This window comes from Trichogramma pretiosum, unplaced genomic scaffold (assembly GCF_000599845.2).
Source record: "Trichogramma pretiosum strain Unisexual culture from Peru unplaced genomic scaffold, Tpre_2.0 scaffold14, whole genome shotgun sequence".
NCBI lineage: Eukaryota > Metazoa > Arthropoda > Insecta > Hymenoptera > Trichogrammatidae > Trichogramma > Trichogramma pretiosum.
In genome coordinates, this window is record NW_019641706.1 from 1236014 (window position 1) to 1259293 (window position 23280).

At 38.8% G+C, this 23280-nt stretch overlaps 2 protein-coding genes across 3 annotated transcripts in view; both read left to right on the forward strand.

Annotated features, from left to right (window-relative positions):
• Positions 1 to 1095: 1095 nt before the first annotated feature.
• LOC106657042 (odorant receptor 30a-like) lies at positions 1096 to 1579 on the forward strand. Its single transcript, XM_014378288.1, has 3 exons — positions 1096 to 1179; positions 1269 to 1401; positions 1479 to 1579. The coding sequence occupies exons 1-3, from the start codon at positions 1100 to 1102 to the stop codon at positions 1536 to 1538; spliced, it is 273 nt and encodes a 90-aa protein (XP_014233774.1). The 5' UTR covers positions 1096 to 1099; the 3' UTR covers positions 1539 to 1579.
• A 10489-nt stretch (positions 1580 to 12068) lies between these two features.
• The window catches only part of LOC106656949 (calcium/calmodulin-dependent protein kinase type 1), a 49723-nt gene continuing 38511 nt past the window's right edge, over positions 12069 to 23280 (forward strand). For both annotated transcript variants that reach the window (XM_014378164.2, XM_014378167.2), the window contains exon 1: positions 12069 to 13336. In XM_014378164.2, the coding sequence (XP_014233650.1) occupies positions 13239 to 13336 (98 nt within the window). In that variant the 5' untranslated portion in view covers positions 12069 to 13238. The remainder of the gene's footprint in view (positions 13337 to 23280) is intronic.

Here is a 23280-nt window from a genome sequence, read left to right on the forward strand (position 1 = left end):
CCGAAGGTTTTCTACATTTCATAACATTTTCTTTCATTGTCTATGCCATTCATTGGTTCATTTTTGACAAACGAGGTTCTGCAATGGTGAAGAAAATATTGAAAAATGTACTAAATAAAGTTGTAAAATTTACATAATTATTTATTTAATTCATCGAGGTACAAAATATGTGCGTGACTCTTGCAACTCATTGGATTCAATCCAGTTCCGAGGAGAAAGATTTTTTACAGAAATATGTAGATACATCAAATTTGATAGCTAGTATAGCGACTGGTATATTTTAATAGTACAAAAAAATGGTCAAAAAAAAAAGTAATAACGCAGAACTTTTTTTCAAAGCTCTTATCTGCGTAAGTTATAACTCATACGTAGCAGGTCCAGTTTTGGGTCCATTGGCAGCAAAAAAATTTTTCCCAGGAAATCAAACGTATCCAAGAAAGATGGCAATAAATTTTGAATTTTTTATCGACGAGAACAAATATTTCAATTGTCTTTTTACTTATGAGATGGTGGTGGTGTTAATAATGCAAATAGTAATAGCAACTTTGAACTGCATGTACATATGTCCATGTTACTTAGCGATAGGAAAATTTGATTACCTAGGGTAATATTGAAAAGGCCAAATTAATTTCAAGTATATTTTATTCGTATTTGCATTCAAAATTGTTGTTCTTGAATCAGATTCAAGTTAGAGCAAATATCGGACTCTTTTGAACAAAGCGTTATCTTGAAGAAACAACGTAAAATTAACGTTTACAACAGTATCTCTAATTTAGTCAAGCTCCATCAACTTTGTTTACAGTTGAGTTATTGTAAATAGTATTTTTGTTAATATTTTAGAACAAAGATTTATTTATTTTCAGTTACGTCGAAGCCATGGATAACGTGGCCAGTGATCTGTTTTTCATGGGAATATTCGGGGTGATCATCGGCAGCAGCATTACCGGTTGTTTGGTAAATTTCAAGTCGATTTTCATACCTAATGAATAACGTAAGATGTGCAAACAATTAACGATGGATTGTCTACATTATTTCGTAGATGGTCATTCAATTTCGAAACGATGTTAATTTTGCGATAAACATGGGCTTCGCTTACTTAATGGCTATGCAGTTTTTATTTATAGGAAGTTATCCGTCTCAAAGAATTTATACATCTAGTCTCGATATCTACAATAAGTGGTAATTATCGCATCTACTTAGCTGGTTCGCTATTTTTCATCTTCAGTAAATTGAAACATACAAATACATCACGTTCGCATGGTCAATAGTTATTCCACCGAATGGTATAAGTACTCAGTGAAAACAAGAAAACTTCTTCAAGTGATGATGATGAGAGCTCTCACTCCCAGCTGCGTGAAAATAGGTCCCACCCATCCTCTTAATTTTGAATCAAGTGGAAAGGTAAAATATTTAATGAGGTTTCATCATAAATACTCCTTTCTAAATAAATTACCAACTCACTTCATTAAAAATTGCAGGTTGTCCGACTATCTTTTTCTTATATTACTGCATTGATATCGATGATGAACCTTAATTAATGCCCAAAACTAGCCCTTTCAGCGCACAAACTGGGTACTCGATCAAGTTAAAAATTTGAAAACTCGCATTTTTATGCATCACACGTCACCTACCTGATTCAACGACGAATTGCGGAAAAATTTACGTTCCAATATGTATTTTCTTTTTTTTTTCAAGTTCATTTTAAGGGCTCCACAGTTTGTAAATTAACTCTTTAGCTGAACTTAATATTCGGTTAAAGGGGAGCTTTATTTGACTCTGAGAAGCCCGTAAAATGGCCTTGAAAAAAAAAAACAAAATACATAATTCAAAAAAATTTTCCGCTCTTTTCAAATCTGCAATAAAAAATGGAAATTTCCATTTAAAAAATCAATTTTAGGTTTGCTGTAGCTTAGAGGTTATGTTGAAGGTGAAATCCAAGGTCACCATTGGATTCCCCGTGAAAAAATATGTCGGATATGAGTTTTTTGTTTTTTTTTTCTCCCACTGATTGATTGAGATTTCCAGGGGTTTCCATATTTATTCCCCACCTTGTATACCGTAATTTGACTCTTACAAATTAATACTTTCAGATTTACAGATGATGATACTTGCCATCTAGTGGTAAAGTATTTAAAATGATTGAAAACTGCTCTACATACAAAAATGAGTAAACAATGAATTTCTTATTTTTAGGTGAAATAAAAAGCGCTGTATATTTGTAACATAATTGGAATAAAAAAATAGCCAAGAACAAGAAAATAAATTGTTATTTGAGGTTGTATCAAAAACATTTTTCACAATATTGATATACCTTTAAAATTGACTCAATTAAACCAAAAGATTTAATTTATGAAACCGGACAATTAATACAAAGTAGTATATAAATCCAGTCAATTTACAAATCGTTAACCAATTTAAGTGTGCGATGTTTTTAAAACTCTCTAGTGTTTTGTGTGCGACCTTCTCTTCACGTGAAAAAAATTTACGTTCAACATTTTTAGAACAAAGACAAAAGTAAACAATTTTTACTTGATTCGTATACAAAACTGAATATACATTTTTAATCAACTTTTCGTAAAACTTTCATACATATTTTCTGAAAATAAATGTAAGGTACAAATTTTTAAGTTAAATTTAATTATGAAAGTTAGATAATGAAAAACGTTGAATTTACCACTAATTTTTCGTAAACTGTGCTAAAAAATTTTAGTAGATGCAATGTGAGACCGCAATGAACTTATCAACGAAAAAATATATTTCATTATAAGCGATAATACAGAATTCCCTGAGGAGTTTACATTAATAAATGATTTTATTATTTTAGGTGGTTAATCTAATGTATTGTAAATGACTTTTTCTGGAAATTTTCAGGTAAAATATGAGCTAGGTACATGAATTATGATCCGAAATAAAATATTTTTGTACAATATGCTCAATTAGTGATGTATGACTTATTTACATTTCTATATGCACTCACTGTGGATTTCTCTAATAAATATTGTATAAAATAACATTACATGAATTTCAAAGTATGAAGCTTAAATTATAAATAAACTTCAAGTAATTCTAGGGAACTTTTTTTTCAAATAAATTATATGCATTAGTTCTTAAAGCGTTTACCAAATGTATTGTACCTCATTTCTTACTTTATTTGTATCCTTTTTATGAGAAAATCATGTAGAATTATGTCCCACTTAATTCGGCAAATAATTTCAAAACAAAAGAACCAGACCGCAAAATTGAAATTAGTGAGTCATATATCGAAAAGTTTGCAGTAGACAAATTTCCACTGCTAGTATTTTTCATGAAAGCTTCATTTATGTGGCCTTATACGATAGAGAAAAAAAGATTCAAAATGGCAGTATTAACCTTTTCACTTTGCTTATCACTGCTGCTAGGCACGGTAATATATGAACTAAATTGATAAAATCATAACGGTATTTCTATCGTAAGATAACCTACCCAGTGAAAGACCGCCTTGCAAAATATTCTATGCAAAATAATTAAAAATGGATTTGTGTGGGTTATTGAATTTATTAGCAAACGCTGCATATTTTTTGTCATGTCCGATTATTATATAAAAACTTGTAAATTCAAAATGAATATATCTTAGCCCCATCGCAAAAACCGTCTTAATAAATTCGAAAGGCAAAAACGTGTCTTAGCTCTATCTTTTTAACAGAGGGCTGAGACACGTTTTTGCCTCTCGAATTTATTAAGATGGTTCTTGCGCTGGGTCGACGATATGGCCTTTTACTGATTGAAAGCGGTCAATCGCTGGGTAAAGTACCCTAAATGTATAGTTAATATTAAACCTTAAAGGTATGAATTAAAATATTTGCAGTTGATTCGTTTAATAGAGGAAATCAACATGGACCAATTAGATATCAATACTATTGGTGAAGGTTTTCTACACTTTATTACATTTTCTTTTATTGTATACGCCATTCATTTGTTTACATTTGACAAAAGAGGTTCTGCAATGGTAATCAATGTCATGAGATTTGCTGTATCTAATTGTCAATTTTACATATTTTTTTATAATATTTATCAAGGTAAAAAATATGTGCGAGACTATCGTAACTCATTGGGTTCAATCCAGTTCGGAAGAGCAAGAGTTTTTACAGAAATAAATTGATACATCGAATTTCATAAATAATATAGCAACTGGTAGACTCAAATAATACAAATAATTTCCAAAATAGTATATTTTGTAACAAGTGCGCGAAGCAGTTGACTCATCCAGGAGTTGTTTTCACCCGAGCGTAGCGAGGGTGCAAAGACTCCTGGGTGAGTCAACTTCCTCGCGGACTAGTTGCAAACGATATTTTTTAACTCTGCTTGCGAGAAACTAGGGTTTTCTGACGATTTAAGGTTAGAAAGCCCGTGTTTCGCGCACGCAGTGTTAAAAAAATAATTATACTATACATTTTTTCCACAGTTCTTATTTGCGTGAGTTACACCTCATACGTAGCAGGTCCAGTTTTAGGTCCATTGGCAGCAAATAAATTTTTACCGGGAAATCAAACCTATCCGAGGAAGATGGCTATAAATTTTGAATTTTTCATTAACGAGGACAAATATTTCTATTGTCTTTTTGGTTATGTTATGGTGGTAATATTAATAATGCAAATAGTGATAGCAACTTTAAGTTGCATGTACATAAATCCATGTTATTTGGCAATAGGAAAATTTGATTACATAGGGTAATAATAAAAAGTAGGGAAAACTTGAATCAAAATTGTCAACCTTAAATCAGATTCCAATTACAGAAAATATTCGATTCTTATAAACAGAGTGATATCTTGAAAGAACAAGATAACATAGACGTTTACAACAATATCTCTAATCTAGTCAGGCTACATCAATTTTGTATAAAGTTGAGCTATGGAAAATGAACATTTTTCATTTAACACATCAATTTTCTTCTACAATAAAACCTTCTTCATTTTCAGTACCGTTGAATCCATGAATAATGTGTCCAAGGGTCTTTTTTTCGTTGGAATATTTATTGTGATTGTCGGCAGCAGCATAACTGGTTGTTTGGTAAACTTCAATTGTTTTTTTCAAGCTAGTTAATTAACTTACTGATACATAAGAAAAAAATTCACTGTTTACGTTTTTGCTTAGATGGTTATTCGATTCGGAAGCGATATAAATTTCGCAATAAATATGGGTTTCGCGTACATTATGACTATGCAGTTTTTATTTATTGGAAGTTATCCGTCTCAGAGAATATATAATTCAAGTAATGATATCTGCAATAAGTGGTGACTAATTTTTCTCCTCATTAAATTGGAACTTATTAGTAAGTAACATTTTCGTATCAAATAGTTATTTCAACGGATGGTATAAGTATTCAGTTAAAACAAGAAAATTGCTGCAAATAATGATGATGAGAACCCTCAACCCTAGCTGTGTGAAAATAGGTCCGACTCATCCTTTAAATTTTGAAACGAGTGGAAAAGTGAGAATGAACCCTCGGATAAAAAAACACATCAGCACACAGAGTGCTGCACCTCGTTTATAAAATTTCATAAAATTCTGTGTGATGCAGTGTTGTTTTCAGTGCACCACTTCCCAAATGAATTACTAATTCGCATTTTTATGAATTGCAGATTGTCGGCCTATCTTTTTCTTATATTACTGCATTAATGTCTATGATGAATCTAAATTGATAATGCATTAATTATCATAATTTATTCTTTAACAAGATATATTTTTTATTGTGCCATTCGTCAAATTAAAAAAGACATTTTAAGTTAAAATTGATATCCTTATAAACTTTGCACACAATAACGAGCCGATTTAACTTATAAAACCGACAGCATTAAAGGCAAAGTAATGTCTCAACCCAGTGACCTTAGCAAATCGTCGATGCGAATTAGAGTGCAGGACGCGCGATGTTTGTAAGACTCTCTGGCGTTTCGTGTAAGACCCATCCTTCTCGCGTGCTGCTAGCAGCAGCAGAGGAACTTGGCTTACCGCCCGGTCGGGTAATTTAGCCTCCATACACATCGCTAAGACTAATTGGATTTTTGCACCGAGCTCGTTAATCGTTTTCCCCTCCCGCGCGCGCGCGCGACGTTTCCGAGCTTGCATGTGTGAGCGCACTTGTGTCTTGGAATTGAACTCATTATGTGCGCCCGTGTGTGTGCGTTGGCAAACTGTTTCGATGCATCGCTTCGAGAGGAGGGGAAAAAAGAAACCACCTTTTTTTTCTAATAATACTTCAAGATCGCTCGTGTGCGCACGGGTCATGAGAAATGTGTAGCATAATATGTTTATCATATATTGAATAAGTTTAATGAGCGCCGCGTGCTGATAGAGAGCTGCGAATGAAAGAAAAAAAAATGTTTATCCATGACCCTGCGAGGGCAATTCGACTTCAATAATATCGAATGAATTTCGCTTTGTTATCGCGTATAAATTCTCCGGCTCTGAATTTATTAACAATTCAACTCTTATTTTTGTGCATTATATATGGCCGATTCTCTGTCAAATGAAAAAAGCTGTGACGTTTTTTTCTACTGGCATCATTAAAATTGGCTCTTTAATAAGCAATACCCCTCAAATTTATTAAAATATTCGAGCCTTTTTTGAATGAAAAAAGTGGCTGTATACCTAAATCAAAGGATTTTGCTTAAGTAACTAAACCGGCAACCATTTAATTATTTTTATGGATAATCTAAATAAATGAAAATAAAATAAAGGGTAGATAAAAATTAAGGGTATGGTAGGATGATAATTTCAACATTTTTTCTTGATCAGCTGTTAAACGTTTTACATGTATAACCATTTATTGGGATGTTATTAGCAATTTTTTATTACAATTGAGTTAAAAACATTAAGCTGCATTAAAATGAGTTAAAAATGACAAATATATTGTTTAAAAAAATTGAGACTAGTCTTCAATTTAAATACAACAATATTACTGTAGGAATCCACCACTAGATGGCACGTATCATCATTTTTAAATCTGCAAGTGGCAAAGTAAAAATATTTGTTTAAGTTCAAAGATAATTGCAATAATTGCAAAGCGAAAGGTTCTATTTGATCATTAAAAATTATAAAACTTATTTTCAATTAAAGTTTATTTTAGCTTGTAGGGAGATGTTTCCTTTTTTTCTTTAAAATGTTTGATACATTAAAAATTATAATTATACGATGAGTTTTGAAAATTGAATTCACTAATCTAATTTCGCCTCATGTGCTGGGATTTAACCATAATTTCCTTACAAAGAAAACTTGTTATAGAGGATTTAGAAGCATTTCGCTGTTTTTTTAACTCTGTCTTCCCAAAAAAAACCATCTGTTCAAATTACAGTTTTGATTGTAATTCTATTTCTAGTCACATTCGTTTATTTTTTGTTTTTTTTTTTTTTTTTGTTTTGGGTGCATGAAAAATTGAAGGCACACGCGTGTTGCATCGTCGCGTCCCGACCCAAAACGAAATAAATCGATTGCCGCCCGGACGCTTTAAAAGTCTCCTCTCGTCGTGGCAAATTGACATTTTGGGAGGAAAAAAATCGAGGCTGCTGCAGCATGTATATTGTAATCCTTTTTGCGTCGTGATGTTTTTCAATAAAATGAAATTTCAACGACACATCGAGGTCATACAGTAGTAGTAGCTCTGTCTGCGACCTTGAATTCGTCACTGTACGCGTGTGCATATATGCGTTGTAGGCGAAATTCGTATGGCAGGTGTAGATAACGCAATAAGCTCGTAACTGTATTTCCGATGCTACACGCTCGAACTTTCGTGAGTAAATAAGATTTGAAAATTCGATTCTCGCTAAAGACGCATATAAAAAATAAAAAAAAAAGGAGGAGAAAACGTTATCACTCGCACGCCGTAGTAATATCAAAACGAAATGCGCGAAGTTTATCGATAGGAAAGAGAAAAGAGAAAGCGATAAAGAGTGAGATAAAGGAAAATAAGGACCTATCCTTCGGGCCGATAGACCATGTGCGCGCCGCGCGAGAGCCGAACGAGGTCAATTTCATTACAGCGTTTTTGATATGCATCAGCGCAGAGGAGCTTTTGCAAGGCGGCGATGTCTCTGCTGGTGTGTGTGTGTGTTTGTGTGCGTGCGCGTGTGTATATTAGACGCTCGTATAACGCGCGTATACGCGCACGACGTGTGTTCTTTTCCAAGTGACTTCAACTTTTTTTTTATACAATAATAGGTCGTCGCGTCGTGGTGGTATATATCAGAGTACGATATATTATTTTTATTTTTCTTCATTTCTTTCTAAGGAGTTTTTTCATTATTTTCCATGTAAAATAAAGGAGTCGATGGTGTTAAAGAAAAAGTTTCCATGCATACACGCTCGTCTGTCGTCTCTCTCTCAGCTCTCTCACTCTCGATCGAGCTTTTCTGCATATGCTCGTAAGCCGTGTAACGCGCTTAAAAACTTCAACGTTACGCGGCTCTGAGCTTAATACCGTATCAAACTATTTTATGCGGCATCGTCGTCGTCGTCGTCGTCGTCGTCGTCGTTGTTACTCTCTCGACATCTTGTTTGTGTACGTGTATGCACAAATACGGAAAAAAACCTCTCGGCGAAGATCTCGTTGACGCGCGCGTGAGCGACGAAATACCTATATCTATAATATAAGATGAAATAACATGTGCACGAGCAAAGCACGCAAATTGTGTTCTTTCTACTGATGCTGCTTGTGTAAAATGTATACTATAAGTGCACGATCTGCATCGATATATTTTTCGATGTCAGATCACAAAAAAAAAAGGTGTGTACATATCGTTGAAGAAAAGCATTATATACACAGTTAGCACTACATTATACACACAGTTAACATTTTTGTAAATGAGGAAGACGTTCCCTTACCTCTATATAGATAATTTCAATTTGATTTCGTGTGAAACCATTAAAATTAACGTCATTTGAATTGAGTCAAAGATTTTTTCAGGAATTACATTAAATTCGGTATAAAATTGTTTAAATTTAGTAAAAGTCGATTCATGTAACATTTCCTTCACTTTTACATTAATTTTCATGCAACTACTTTCATATTTCTTATAAATTTTAAATGTGCAACATTAATTAAATTGAATATATAAATTTGAATTTATTAAACTTAAAAATGAGTCGGATTACATCGCATTCATTACCAAAAATGTTATTGATTTCCAAAAATCTATTTCGGCGTTTAAAAATTTCATAGGTACTATGTAATTGTTCATAGATAATTGTATTTGACAAAGAGCTACCGATGTTTTCTACATATCCACTTAAAATTGTGAAAAATCATCGATTCACTTCAGCTTCGAAAAACAGCAAAGGCAATATACAAATTACAAAAACGTCAATTATTGGTCAACTAAAATTAAAAGATCAACTAAATCTACATACTTATTTATAACGGTATATTTATTGATTCTCCTATACCACTTGTAGTTTTAAAAATAATGGTAGTCACCATCTAGCGTTGAATTCTGGCTCTAATTATAATAAACTTATATTCTTCATGATATTTTTGAAAAATTTCAATTAAGATCTCTCAAATTAAAATTTAGGTATAGTATTAAATCATTATTTGTTTGCCTTCATTAAAATAAATGCTTATCATTTATGTAAAAATATTAATCAGTCTTTTTACCTTCAATTTTCAAATATAATTTCATCTAAAAGTATTTTCCAACTCTGGAACAAAAATAATCTTTTGCTAGCGAACTAGTACGTAATGTATATCTCGTGCACAAACTTGATCGAAGCAGTTATCTGTGCGTTTCCATGTATCGCATATGGGATATGCGAGTTTTTGGGGGTAAAACTCGAAAAACATGTTAGCGCGAGCTGCAAGCTTTTCCTCTCTCTCTTTCTCTCTCTCTCTGCCTGTATATCTCTCGTATACATAAGCCATTTGGAAAAACTTTATCATCATCACTCGCCATTAGCACTCGAAGCTCACGCGCACAAATGCAATATCGACAGCACACAGAGCATCAGCTCGGCAATGCACAGTACATCTGTGTGTAGTGACAGCTACCATAGCTGCTGCGATCTCTCTCAAAATGGGTCAAGAGTCAAGAAACTTCATATGTGTATATTAAACTATCATCATCGTCGTCGTCATTATCGTAGTATGCCGCTGTCCACTGCGTTTGATGCGTTTCGCGCGCGCGAGTCTGCACATATTATAATACATATACAGCGGCAGCAGAGATTCGAGCTTCATTTTTCGCGCTAGATGCTGCACGAGATTGACGTTTTGAAGCTGCGTATACATATGTACTATATGTTCGATATCGCAACTTGTGCTTCCGATCTTCTGAAGTCTTTATATCATGTAACGTAATATCGCAGCGATGTTGCAATAACAACCGAATTCATAAGATCCGAAGATATTACATATATTTCATATATTTGCTGTCGTCCTCGTCGTCGTCTTCGAAATACTGTATCGAGTATAAAAAACTTTTATACTTATTTTTTACGATCGAAATTTTACCGCCTGTTTTTCATAGCAAAAGTTAGTCTCGCGCAATGTTATTATTAAGCTCGCGCGCGCGCAAGCTTATACTTATAACATGTATCGAGCTTCGTACTTTGAATTTCCTCCAATGTTGCGTGGTATTATAGCCCTATGCGATCGAACTATTATTCATGCCTTGTACTTCCGGCTTTACAAAGAGAGAGAGAGAGAGAGAGAGAGAGAGAAACGTTGAGATCGTTGCGCGCGCGGACTATTGATCAATTATGAATACCAATGCAAACATCCGCTGCTGCGCTCACGAGCTAGTTTTGAAATTTAAAATTATTATTAATTTGTATAAAAAATGCAATTTAAAGGTAGAGCTCATAGCGAATTAATGAAATCGCGCATATTATTATCTGCGATGCATATCCGTTTGATAAACTTCGAATAATTTTTCCCGCATAAATATAGGAGGAAAATATCAATCGGCGGCTTGCGTGCGCGCGCGCTCGAATCAAACCCAATATAAACTTCAAACTGCTTCGAAAAAAAAAAGAAAACAACGCAATGTATGTATGGATAGTAAAAGGAGTCGACGGCGAGGGTGTGTCAATGTGTGTCGTGTGTATATATATATTTGTTTGCGAGTATCGGTGGGTGGGTGGGTGGGTGGTACGGTGGCAAACACACGAGCGAGCGGGTGTATTTTCGCCGATCGGCCGTCAGACGGCGCCTCCGGTCCTAGATGCTCCGCCGAGTTTCACACAGAGAAAAGGCGCGTGGCCGTGTTGGTATTGTATGTGTACAACTCGTACTACTGCAGCAGCAGCACAAACGCATTACGAACGTTCATCCCCCTTCTTTACCCGCCACTGCACTGAGCTGCCAGTGTGTGTGTGTGTGTGTGTGTGTGTGTGTGTGGTGGATGCTGCCACTTGTTCAGTCCCGACTCGATTTGCACACACGCACACGCATACATTCGCACGTATACTCACACAGTGAGTACTATACATTTGGAAGAAGAAGCAAAAAAAAAGTAAGAGAGGCCAGCCACCAAGAGCAGCAACAGCAGCAGCAGCAGCAAAGTTAAGCAGCGACGGCGCGGCGAGTTGCTGCGCTGTGTGCTGCACCGCTGCGCGACCTTCCTTTCCATCACGATTGTCCGTCTCTCTCGCTCCGCCGCGATTTAGCCTCCCTCCTGCCGTATCTCTCTCTCTCTTTTTTTCTCATACAACTACTACAACTACTACTACTACTACCACTACTGCTGCTACTACTACTCTTACTACTATACTACTACTGCTGCTGCTGCTGCTGCTGCTGCTGCTGCTGCCTCCACCACCACCTCCTCTTTACCACTTCCTCCTATTCATCCGCCTCCTTTATACACACAACGCGGGTATATATCTGTACATGTAGGTGAGGCGAGTGTATGTATGTGTGTGTGCGTATTGCAAAACTGTATGTGTATACCAACTTCTCGTGCATGTGTGTTTATGCAAGCAAGAGAGGAGCAGCATTTCGCTCTCTCCGCACCGCCGTATATATACGAGGCAGCGGCACACGAGTAACACATAGACACACTTACGCCTCTCTCTCTCTCTCTCTCTCTCTTTCTGCTTGGCGCACGCGAATATAGTCAACGCTTAGTAGTCGTCCGGCTGACTCGCCCGCGTTAACATCTATTCCGAGACTATATATACATTCACGTTTTTATGTATACAACACTGACTATTGTACTATAAACCGAGAGAATATATACAAACGTAAAGAAGAGAGAGAGAGTAAACGTGTGCGCGAGTGTGCTTGCAGTGTGATAAATATCCCCATCCCCCCGAATGCAGCTTTATACATTCAACGGCGCGCGTGTCTGCGAGAGAGTAAGAGAGGAGAAAAACAAACCCCCTTTTACGCGTGATTAATGCTGATATAATTGGCTAGTGGTCTATTGTCTCTACTCTACTACCAAGAAGAGCAGCTATCTCATCGAGCTTGCACACGAGGCTATAGAAGGAGACAAAGAAAAATAAATATCGTACTCGTTTGTATGTACTTTATTTTTTTTCGATTCTCGTGTAAACAAACTATCCCTCCCTCTGTTGTAACGATCGAAACAGCGGCATATAATACATAAACAGTGGATTGGAGTGAGTGCAAAATAGACAAGTGTCGATAGATAATATTTCGCGGACGTTCCTTTTGCAGCTGTGCAAAATAGAGATCGAGAGTGAGTGGAGAAGAAAATAAGTTGATGCTGCATTGCTGCTGCAACCGACACAGTGGTGTGTGCTGATGCTGCAACTGGCGCGCGTGTGCGACTTTTTTATATATATATATATAATAATATAATACACAGCACGGCTAGCAGCCAGCCCACAGAGAGCGAGAGCCGCGTTGATAAGAGATTATCTATTTATTGGCACTTGTGACACGCCGCTGCCGCCGCTCCAAGCCTCCACAACCTCACTCTCTCTCTTCGGGTCAATCTTCCGAAACGTCGAGCGCGCTGCGCTTCGAGCATCTCACGCTTCGTTAGTTATTTATACCTCTCTCTCTTTCCCCCTCGACTGCAGCCCCGAGGGGATCAGCTGTTCCGTGCGAGTGAGAGAGAGAAGAAGAAGAAGAAGAGGAAGATTTTGTTTTCTGTGTTGCCGACGAGAGGAGAGCTTTTACACGTTATCGTTATTATTAAAAGCTCCGCTAAGTTGTCGAGGGATAATCGCCGACGTTTACTCTTTGCGGCTTTGTGCATAATAGTAGTATAAATCCTCGAGCAAAAGGGTGGTACATTAAGATGCCGCTATTCGGCAGACCCTCGGCCAAGAAGACCAAGCGCGATGACAAGCTACCTACGATCGACGACAAGTACACACTCAAGGAGCAGCTCGGCACGTGAGTATCACGCGATTTTTTTTCAATTTTAACATTTAGTATCTGTCACGAAGTTCATTTATTTTGGGTAATCTTGCGTTGAGGTTTTTTGAGTCGATTCGAAAGCTGTTTTTATCTGATAAGTGTATCAGTGGATTTCATTCGCATGATTATTCATTTGGAGCTCGCGCACGCATAAAAAGGCCAAAGCTCTTTGACCGCACGTAATAATACAATACAGACACACACACCCACGAGTTTATAGCAAACCAATGATCGAATAATATCCAGTCCTATCTATACGAGCCAGTGCTGCAGCAGTGGCGTACAATACCCTCCCGATGCTCCACGCACATCGGAATTCCAACCCTTTCTTTTGTCCTCTCGGCTGATGCTGCTGCTGCTGCTGCCGCGTCGATACCAGCCGCGTATATTACGCGAAGACTTTCAATAAATAGCAAATATGCCGCGCGCCATGCCACCACCCCCGCACTGTACGTAGTATAGTTGCGATGACGATGACGAAGAAAGAGAGAAATGCCACAACGACCCTCGACGTTATATATAATGAGAAATGAAACTAGTTCATACGAGTAAAAAATTCGCCTCCGTTGATCCTGATCCTTGCGGTGGTGGCTTCGGTCCCCGGGAGCGCGTAATATTCCACAATTCCCGTCTTTGAGACCTCTGTATATGGCCGAAAACTATATGGGCAAGATTTTACAAACATAATCGGGCTTGCAGGTCGCCTGGAGACGTACACCAAGGGGGTTCTGAAAGCCTTTGACGACTTATTTAATGCCTTTAATGTTACTCATGTTTATTAGAGACACTACTTTTATACGTCAAGTCGATTAGAACAGTCGTATATTATTTCCTCGGCCCAAAGTGATGATAATAAAGCCGAACCGACTGTATCACCAACAGGTGGCGTACACAATACTCGATAATGGCTAAAATAATATTAACACATAAGTAGCTGCTGACGACGATTAGCATACGACTTATCACATATTATGAAGTTATACATTAATCGTGGCAATGTAAAATAACGTGGTTGTAATAATTATCCACAATACATGTAAAGATCCATCTTCTTACTTTTCCTTTATTCCGATGCTATTCTGTCCTCACGGGACTACCGTTAGGCATTAGTTCGAGAGGAAAAGGCTTGGGGCAGCTTGCTCATCGTGGGAGCTTTATGCAGATACAAGGATCCGACCCGCGTCTTTCGTGACTAAAATGTTTGACGAGGTGTTTGGTAAATAAGTCGATATAATGACGCCAAATTTTTTCCCATACAATACTGGTTCGTAACAGATCTGTATTTACAAAAACGTGCCCGTAGGCATCTCTGTGTCTTATTCGTCGACAATGGCGAAATTGCACGAGAGATTCCCGAGACATTTTTCGAGTCTTCCGTTGCCCAAAAGAGCTTTTTCAGCTTTTCTTCCAAATTTCAATACATCCTCTCTGTAAGAAAACTGTCAAACGAACGCATAGATGTCTGCTGTTCTCGATTCTATCAGACGATCATCGACGTCTTTGACGAGCGATGCATCGGGGGTTGTAATCTGATCATCGCCACGAGGGCGATGTCGGCTTTATCACGTCATTGAAGTGGCGCTTGTACAACGCGAATAGCTTATATGTAAGCTCGAATTTTACGTACGAGAGATCAAAACGCCCGCGAGAAGCTGTAGTGACAGTTGTCGCTACAGAAGAGGTTCCGTTCACCGATCGAACAATACATAAAATATATTGTGTATGTTACGTGGGGGGCAGGGGGGGTGAACGAGAGGATACATTTCTATCTCTCTTCCATACACTGACGATATTCTCTTCGACCGTGTTGTGCTGCACTGTGCACTGCATCAATTTCTCTCTCTCTCAACGTCAGTTTCTTGATTGTTTTTTATTTTACTCTTCATTTTTCTATCCTCCTCTTCCCGATGTACGTATCCCTCGCGCCACACGCCGCACATATCGATCGGTTTATACATATATGCGCGGCTCGAGGTGCGGTATATATACCTCTCTCTACGACGATGATAAAGAAAAAATTTCTGCGAATGCGAGATAATCGAGCTCGTTTCGGGCGCGCGCGCGAGAGATTTTCATCATTTTTAACCGTGTGCTGCTTGCTGCTCTCGTACACGCGTTAACTCGCTGCGAATCTGCTGCTCCTCTTCGATCGTTTAAAATTAAAAGCATTTTCATTGCAGCAGTAGTCTTTTCGTATATACGCGGCGATAAGCTTTCTTTTCTTTTTTTTTAGCAGCGGAAATGATGAAAGAGATTCAATTTAAAAATTTTTTGATGAAAATTTGGAGCATTCGAACTCCTGAGTGTATAATTTCAAACCTGCGCTGCTGCTACTGCTGCTCGGACAAAAGATTCGCATCTCAGTGCTCAAGCATATTTATGGTTTTTTCGGTCTACGAGTACCGATTTGTTTTGCTCGTGGCAAGTTTATTGACTTGAAAACATACACTTATATATATATTTTTTCTTCAAAGGCAGTTTTTTTCAATTTTCACGCGAAGGTTTTGTGCGCGCGCGCGCGCCTCGAGTTCCATCGTATTTTATTATTTCTTTCTGCGCGCCTTCATCGCTATATTTAGCCTGCGCATGCACTCGACGATTTCCCAATCGTCGTCGTCCGCGAGCACACAGCACGGCACACACACACAGCAGACTTTTTTTTGTCTTCGCGTATTGAAAATGCATAATTGCGGCAGAAAAAAAGGCATAGGTGTATCGACGACATGTGCTGCGACACGGCGGCACGTGTTTCGAATTACAGGCAATAAAACGAAAAAAAAGATGAAAAAAAAAATGAGAGAGAGAGAGAGAGACTAGCTAGCACACTTGCTAGAGCTACTTCCTAATTATGCACAGCCGAGAGAGAGAGAGAGAGACATTATTATGCATTCATAGAAAACTGTGCACAAACGAAAATTATATTCTCAAAGTCGCGAGAGCTCTTATCTCGAGGCAGTTGTTGTAATGTGCTCTTAAAGCACTCGTAAATGATGATTTATTTCTACTTCTAATTTGACTCGATGGCCGCGCGTACAGACTACTCTCACTCGTCGCTACTTTTGCATTAATTAATACAGAGAAAAACATTATGGGCTCGAGAGCCGAGAGAAATATAAATCGTGCTTTGATTCAATTAAAAAATCTTCAAAAAAATGATGATCTATTCGCTGAAACTGTTTGTTTGCGCTTATTTGTCGTCGCATGAAAAGTTTCGCGTGTCCGACTTGGCGCGGAGCAATCCATCAAAAAACAGCTAGCGCAGATCGTTACGATACCGAAAATAATATCTTGGCATAAAAACTCTCTTACTATTATATAGCACAGCTGTTCGTTCAGAGCTTGATGATCGCTTGTAACAATACACTGCTGCTGCTGTAGCGGAGCACGACTTTGTCAACAATCCAAATTGCTACTTTTCCGCGCTTCGTTCTTCTTCGCTCGTCTTGTTCGCGGCTTCTTAAACTTTTCTTTTGAGTCTCTTTCTATCTCTCTGTCTCTCTACCACCTGTACTGCGGCGTATATACGAATCTGTCAATATTTTTCTTCAAGTGCCCCGACGTGAAACAAGAAAATTTTTTTCGCTCTCTCTCCTTTTCTTTTGCATATTACACGGAGCGCGGAGAGAACCTCCTCGATGGGTTATTATTTGTGTTCGAGCGCAGGAATGAAAAAAGAAAAACAATCAGAAAAAGAAAAAAACTCCTCGAATCAAGGCACTCGGCCAAAATGTCGAAAAGAATATAAAAAGCGAGAAGTGCATTGAATCGAAGCTCTCCTCCTTCAACTTGGAGAAATTCATGCGAAATTTAATTTCTGCGCTGCTCGCTCGAGTGTGCGCACGTCGGGAACACAAAACACAAGAGCGAAGTACTTTAATTGACGCTAAACTTCTTCTTCTCCGCACCGGATAAATTAAGGAATTAATACTTATTTTTTTTTATTTTCTTAAAGCAGCGCAGAGAATAATAATCGTATCATTTTCTTCTTCGTCTTCTTTTTTCATCATCGACGTCGTCATTACCGAGGGAAGTAATTAAAATTTAATTAACGAACTTAACGGTGGAGAGAAAGAGAGAGAGAAAGAGAGCTCCGAGAATCGGAACGGAGAAACCATGTAATCTCTATGAAAAATTGTTCATCCCTCCATAAATAAACATTTCAAGAGCTTCGAAGCGGCAGCAGCAGCGGCATCCGAGATAAGAGAGGAAAATAAAAAGGCCGAAGCTCTTTGACCACACGTGTGCACATATAATAATACGCCCACACACTTACACGAGGGTTTATAGCGCGAACCGATGATCGAGTTATCTATACGAGCCAGTGCAGAAGCAGCGTACAATACCCTCCCGATGCTCCACGCACATCGGAATTCCAACCCTTTCTTTTGTCCTCTCGGTTGATGCTGCTACTGCTGCTGCTGCTGCCGCTGCTGCTGCCGCGTCGATACCAGCCGCGTATATTACGCGAAGACTTTCAATAAATAGCAAATATGCCGCGCGCCATGCCACCACCGCCGCACTGTACGCAGTATAGCTGCGATGCCGATGACGAAGAAATTGTGAGTCTGGAGTCTCATACGAAGAGAGAGAGAGAGAGAGAGAGAAATGCCGCAACGATCCTCGACGTTATCCTCGTGACGCGTATATATATAAGAGATGAAACTAGTTCATCCGTAAAAGCGCGAGAGCGAGCGAAATATAATCAAGCTCCTCTCTCGCCTCCTCCTCCCCCTTGCGAGCTTGCAAGCTCGTGTGCAGCAGCAGCCCTTATATACCACCTTCGATTTACGAGCACGTGATATAGCTCGTAATATGTAATTTCCCTTCCGTTGCTGCAAGCTTTTTTTCTCCTTCCTTATTTCTCTTTTCACATTTTTCTCTCTCTCGCTTATCTTTCTTTTTTGCACGTGATCGTGCAGTGCTGTAAGATAGGTATAGCGTCGGCAGGTACTCGGCGGTGGCGCATTTTCTCTCTCTCTCTCTCTCTCTCTCTCTCTCTCTCTCGAGTGCGCTGCGTCTTTTCAGCTGCTGCAGCTACACATATATAAGCACACGAGAGACGACGAGTGAAAGATCCACGTCGAGTACGCGTGGAATTACGCGAGGCTTTTCGCGGATTTTTCATTTTTCGATTGCACTGTACTATTCTAGTGCGGTGGTATGGGCGTTATACATACCATCTATACCCGCTCCCCGGCAGTATACCGTCAGCGTCTGCAAAAAAAAATATGCTAAAGCTCCTTTTGTGGCTTGGAGAACGTCTTCGAGATATGCACGCGGCGCGCTTTCTATATACGGAAATACATATATTATTCAAGCTTTCTTATTTTTCTTTTTTTTGTCAAGTCAAAGAGAGCCTTGCGATATTTTCCGATTGGAAAAGAAAAGCTGCATTATAATTTGGGCTTAGCAGCTGTATATGTCGCGTGTGCGGAATTTCGTCCACAAATCTTCTATATACATACGTAATTCTCTTGTTATTTCGCAAATGTACTTATACATGTACGCGCAAGGGTATTATTTTTTTTTTTACACGCGAATTTATAATCAAATTTCCAGCGATGAAATATCGCGTGGCCCCCAAGCGAGTTTCGAGCTTTTCTTCTCAAGGTCGTCTAGTAATCACACATTTTTCCGTTGTTCTTTCGCTAAACGCGCGCCACACACTCCGTGTGCTGCTCTGCTGCTGCTGCTACATATATAATTCTGGATCTAATGCCATATAGTCTAGTACGTTATAACGAGCATGGAGATACGATATTTTGTCACGAACGACGACGCAAGACTGCTTCGATGGGCGACACATATATAACATCGCCGTTGTCGTCGCTTGTCGCATATCGTAACGTATATATACATCTAGGCATTACATATAAAAAAAAATTTAGCATGCGTATGCATCATAAAGTCGTCGTCGACGACGACGACGAGCTTCGTCACGAGTCATGTGGGTATTATTATATCTTATACATTTGTACGCTCGCGCGTCGCGAATTACCCCGCACCCGCGCTCACAACGACAAGCAGAGCGACTTAGGAAAAAAAAAGTTATAACGCCGTGAAATAAAAGCTCCAGCCAGCAGCAGCGGCACTTGTACTTTGCGAAAGTTGTGCATTCTTCGATGTCGTTTCTTTTTTTCTTTCTTCGCACCTTTTTTTTTTTGTTCGCGCATTACGACGACTCTTATAACGCGCGTATATAGCTCTGTGCTTAGCTGTGTTGTGTTGTACTGATGCTGACTCGGCAGTGTAGTGTATAGCAGAGAAGCAGTTGTCGTGGCCACGTTACAGCTTTAACATGATACGCGCAATTTTCGTCATTGAACTGGAGTTGATTTTATTTTATTGTTTGCTGTTCCTCGTCGTTTTAATCTCAGATAATAGATCGAATTTTTGTACGTCAAAGTTTTGTTGAAAATTGCGGGATAGTTCATTTAGCATTAAGCGATCGAAAAGCTTTTAAATTTTTGATGAATATAAGTGAGATCGCTTGATACATGTTGCAAGTCTTCCATGAAAATAATTTGGAGTCGAACTAGAAGTTCTCGCAAACAATAGCTAACGAAATGAAAAAGTAAGAGAAAACTAGTCGAACGAAAATCCAAAAGTAGCCATATTCACAACGAAAAATGATCCACACGCATATGTTGTAATAATAAATAAGAAAAAAAATAGTTAAAAAATATATATCATACGTGCTATACCCCGGGCAGGCGACTCGACTCTTCGAATGCGCGAGCGAGGTATACATACGGTCATCCTAAACGAGGCTGATGCGTGTGTACGTGATAGCTATACACACACAGAGAGAAGCTCGTAAATCCTGCCTCAGCGCCTTGGAGCGATATAAACCCGACGCGCGCTGACGAATATAATATATAATATACGGCGTGGCATGGCTCGCCTCTATTATGATGATGATACGTGCGGTCCATACCTTCCATAATAATGCCGTATATTGTCTCTGTCTTTCTCGGATTCTTTCGGTGACGCGTTTAATACGCGTGGTATGTGTATGTGTGCGTTGCTCGAGCGTATTTCTTCGGACGCGACGCATCCTTCGGCGTTCGCCGCGTACGGCTTACTTGTGTGTGTAGGTATGAACGTATGTGTACGTGGACAGGATCGAGGGGAAACCTGAAGTCTCATATAGATATTACGAATACCGAAAATTCGAGAAAGAATAAAAAAAAAAAATAAATAACAGAAGGAAGACGACCGGAGCGTAGAAGACGAGAGAAGAAGACGAAGCGCAAGCTTCGAGCTCGAGAACGACGGTAAACGCCGTGCGTAGACGTATATATATATATATATAAGTATATAATGGGTATACGTTATAACGTCGCGGAAAGAAAGAGAGAAATAAAAAAAAAAGATGGTCAGACGAGCGAACTCGAGCGTACGGCAATGCTGCAGCAGTAGTAGCAGCAGCACAGCTATGAGCAGAAAAAAAGTGGAATATCGAGTTCTTTTTTTTTTTAATCTTCGTCTTCTTCTATCTACTACTTCTACTTCTTCTTATTTTTTTTTCATTCATATAATATCGCAAAGAAGTTTCGCTCGCGACGATCCGACGCATAGCTAGCAGCTATATATTATATAGAGATGTAATATCGTAGGCTTGCAGCGGGCTCACTAGCTAGCTTTAACGAAGGAGAAGTGGTAGTAGTAGTAGTCGCGAGGCATCGTATTAACTTCGGAGCTGTAACATATTATGTATACACGCTGGAGGATAGACGTGTAACGTACGTACGTGACATCGTAATAAATTTATCTAGTCATGTGTTGCCTAGTCGTAGAAGTCGTAGTCGGTAGCATCGTCGTCGTCAACATTAACTTGTCTCGGCGCTACTATACTCGAACGAAAACGAGTGATAGTAGTCAGGTGCGCCGTGTAAAACACGTGTAACGAGCTCGTGATATTATATATAGTACGTTGGAAAGCCATCGTGGCTTTGGGATATATGTATATTACTATAAGTTACAGCTTGATAAGCTCGTGGAAGCGCAATTATTGACGCGTGCTAACGTATCCTCTTTAGCGCGTAACGCAACGTAATAGGAGCCAATATGCACTCCTTACTCTATATCGAGCTGCTTCAAATTGTAAAATCGCGAGTGCAAGAAAAGCTCGAATAACTCCTTCCATCGCTGAAACGATTTATATATTATATTCACATGTAAAACGTGCGCACGTCGTCGAGCTTTAAATTCTCGCGCGCGCGCGGGAATTTGTACCGCGCTGAATAAACAAAGTTCTGACTCTTTCTGTCTTTGTGTCTGCGTCTATATACGCTGTATGTTTATAAAAAGCGAAAGAGTCGAGATGAAGTTGTCGTTACATAATCTTTTAATATTTTCATAAATCCACTCACGCACACAAAGAGCGAGCGTGTTATAATACTTTATATTATATACGTGCTCACATAATACCCCATAAGACGAAGCACACAAGCTCACGATTTGCGGCGGCAACACGGTCGTTGCACCTGCGAGTTTTAAATCCTCGTTTCTTCTTCTTCTTCTTCTTCTTCTTCTTCTTCTATTATTCGCGTAAAACTCGTGTGCACGAATGGCGTGTCAAGATTGATACAATAATATAACTCGAGCGTTTGCGACATATTCGTGTCGATATGTATCTCTTATTATACGCTTGCTCGCGTGCTTTCATTTTCATATTATGTTTAAGAGAGGATACGATAACTAAACATTCTTCTAAAATCCTTATCCCCGCGCATACTTGTGTGCCTTAAATACCGCGCAAATACTTGTTACGTCAGAGATGAAATTTTTTTTTTTTTTGTTAAGCTCTGCATTTATTCTGACGCGCTGATCGTGCAATTGTCTTTACATAATTTCGCATCGCACACGCGCGCGCGTCTGTATCAATTAATTCGGCGAGAACCAGTACAGGCCTCCATTCGATGCAAACACACACACACACACACAATACGACACAAATTATACGTACACATACAAAAATGTCGACGGGATGAGGGCACGCGCTCGAATAAAAAAAGGTGTTATTTTATTACTCGACTCGATCAAGTGTGTCTGTGGGTAAATATGCAATCTCGCACACTCATGACTCGGCGCTCATAGTGCTCGCGCGCGAATCTGTGTAAGTAGTGCTATTGGTAGAGTATAATAACTTTCACTTTCGACTTGGCACTATATACAGAATACATAATACACTTGAAGCAGGCTTATATATAGCGTAGTAGTAGTTGCCCGTAGTGCTGCACGCGCATATCATATTATATACATATAACAGCTGACTATATTATATCGAGTCTATAATATGCACTGCTACTGCTCTGTACTATATATAAATTTATTATATATTATATGTAACAAGTGTTGCTCTGCGGCTGCACACACGGTAGCGTGAATTCACCTTTTTGCACCAGACGCACGTACGTATTCGCGAGCTCGTACAACCGACCGTTTGAAAAGCAATCAAAGGCCAATTAAACCGCTAATAAACCACGTGATACTGCTGCAGCCGCTAACTCGATCCCCGCGTGTATACTATACCGGCCTGCTAGCCGACGGTCTGATTCTGCTGCCACGCCGCAACGACGCAGAAATATTTTGTGTAACGCGATAATACGCGCGCGGTGCACTGCAGTAGTGTCAAAAATGTGCATTCAAACGGATACAAGCGGCAGTGGCAGCATCAACAGCAGCAGATCGTTTTGCAAAGTGTACAACATAATACGTCTGTACTCCGCGGCGCGTAACAAAGCTTTAAATTATTCGTTAATTAATTTGCTCCTATATAATACGCCGAGTACAATGTAATACGTCACGAGAGTACTTGCGAGTCGCGCACAATTTATTTGTCAAAACTCGTTCTCGTCTCGTCTCTCTCTCTCTCTATCTCTCTTGGAGTGAATGCCGCTAGCTACGCTAGCTGC

What these genes read in the sequence shown, in the direction of transcription:
- LOC106657042 (XM_014378288.1), top strand. Translation starts at nt 1,100, where the DNA reads ATGGCTATGCAGTTTTTATTTATAGGAAGTTATCCGTCTCAAAGAATT. An exon ending in CTCGATATCTACAATAAGTG is followed by an intron (nt 1,180 to 1,268) that starts GTAATTATCGCA and finishes CATGGTCAATAG; the next exon opens with TTATTCCACCGAATGGTATA. An exon ending in ATTTTGAATCAAGTGGAAAG is followed by an intron (nt 1,402 to 1,478) that starts GTAAAATATTTA and finishes TAAAAATTGCAG; the next exon opens with GTTGTCCGACTATCTTTTTC.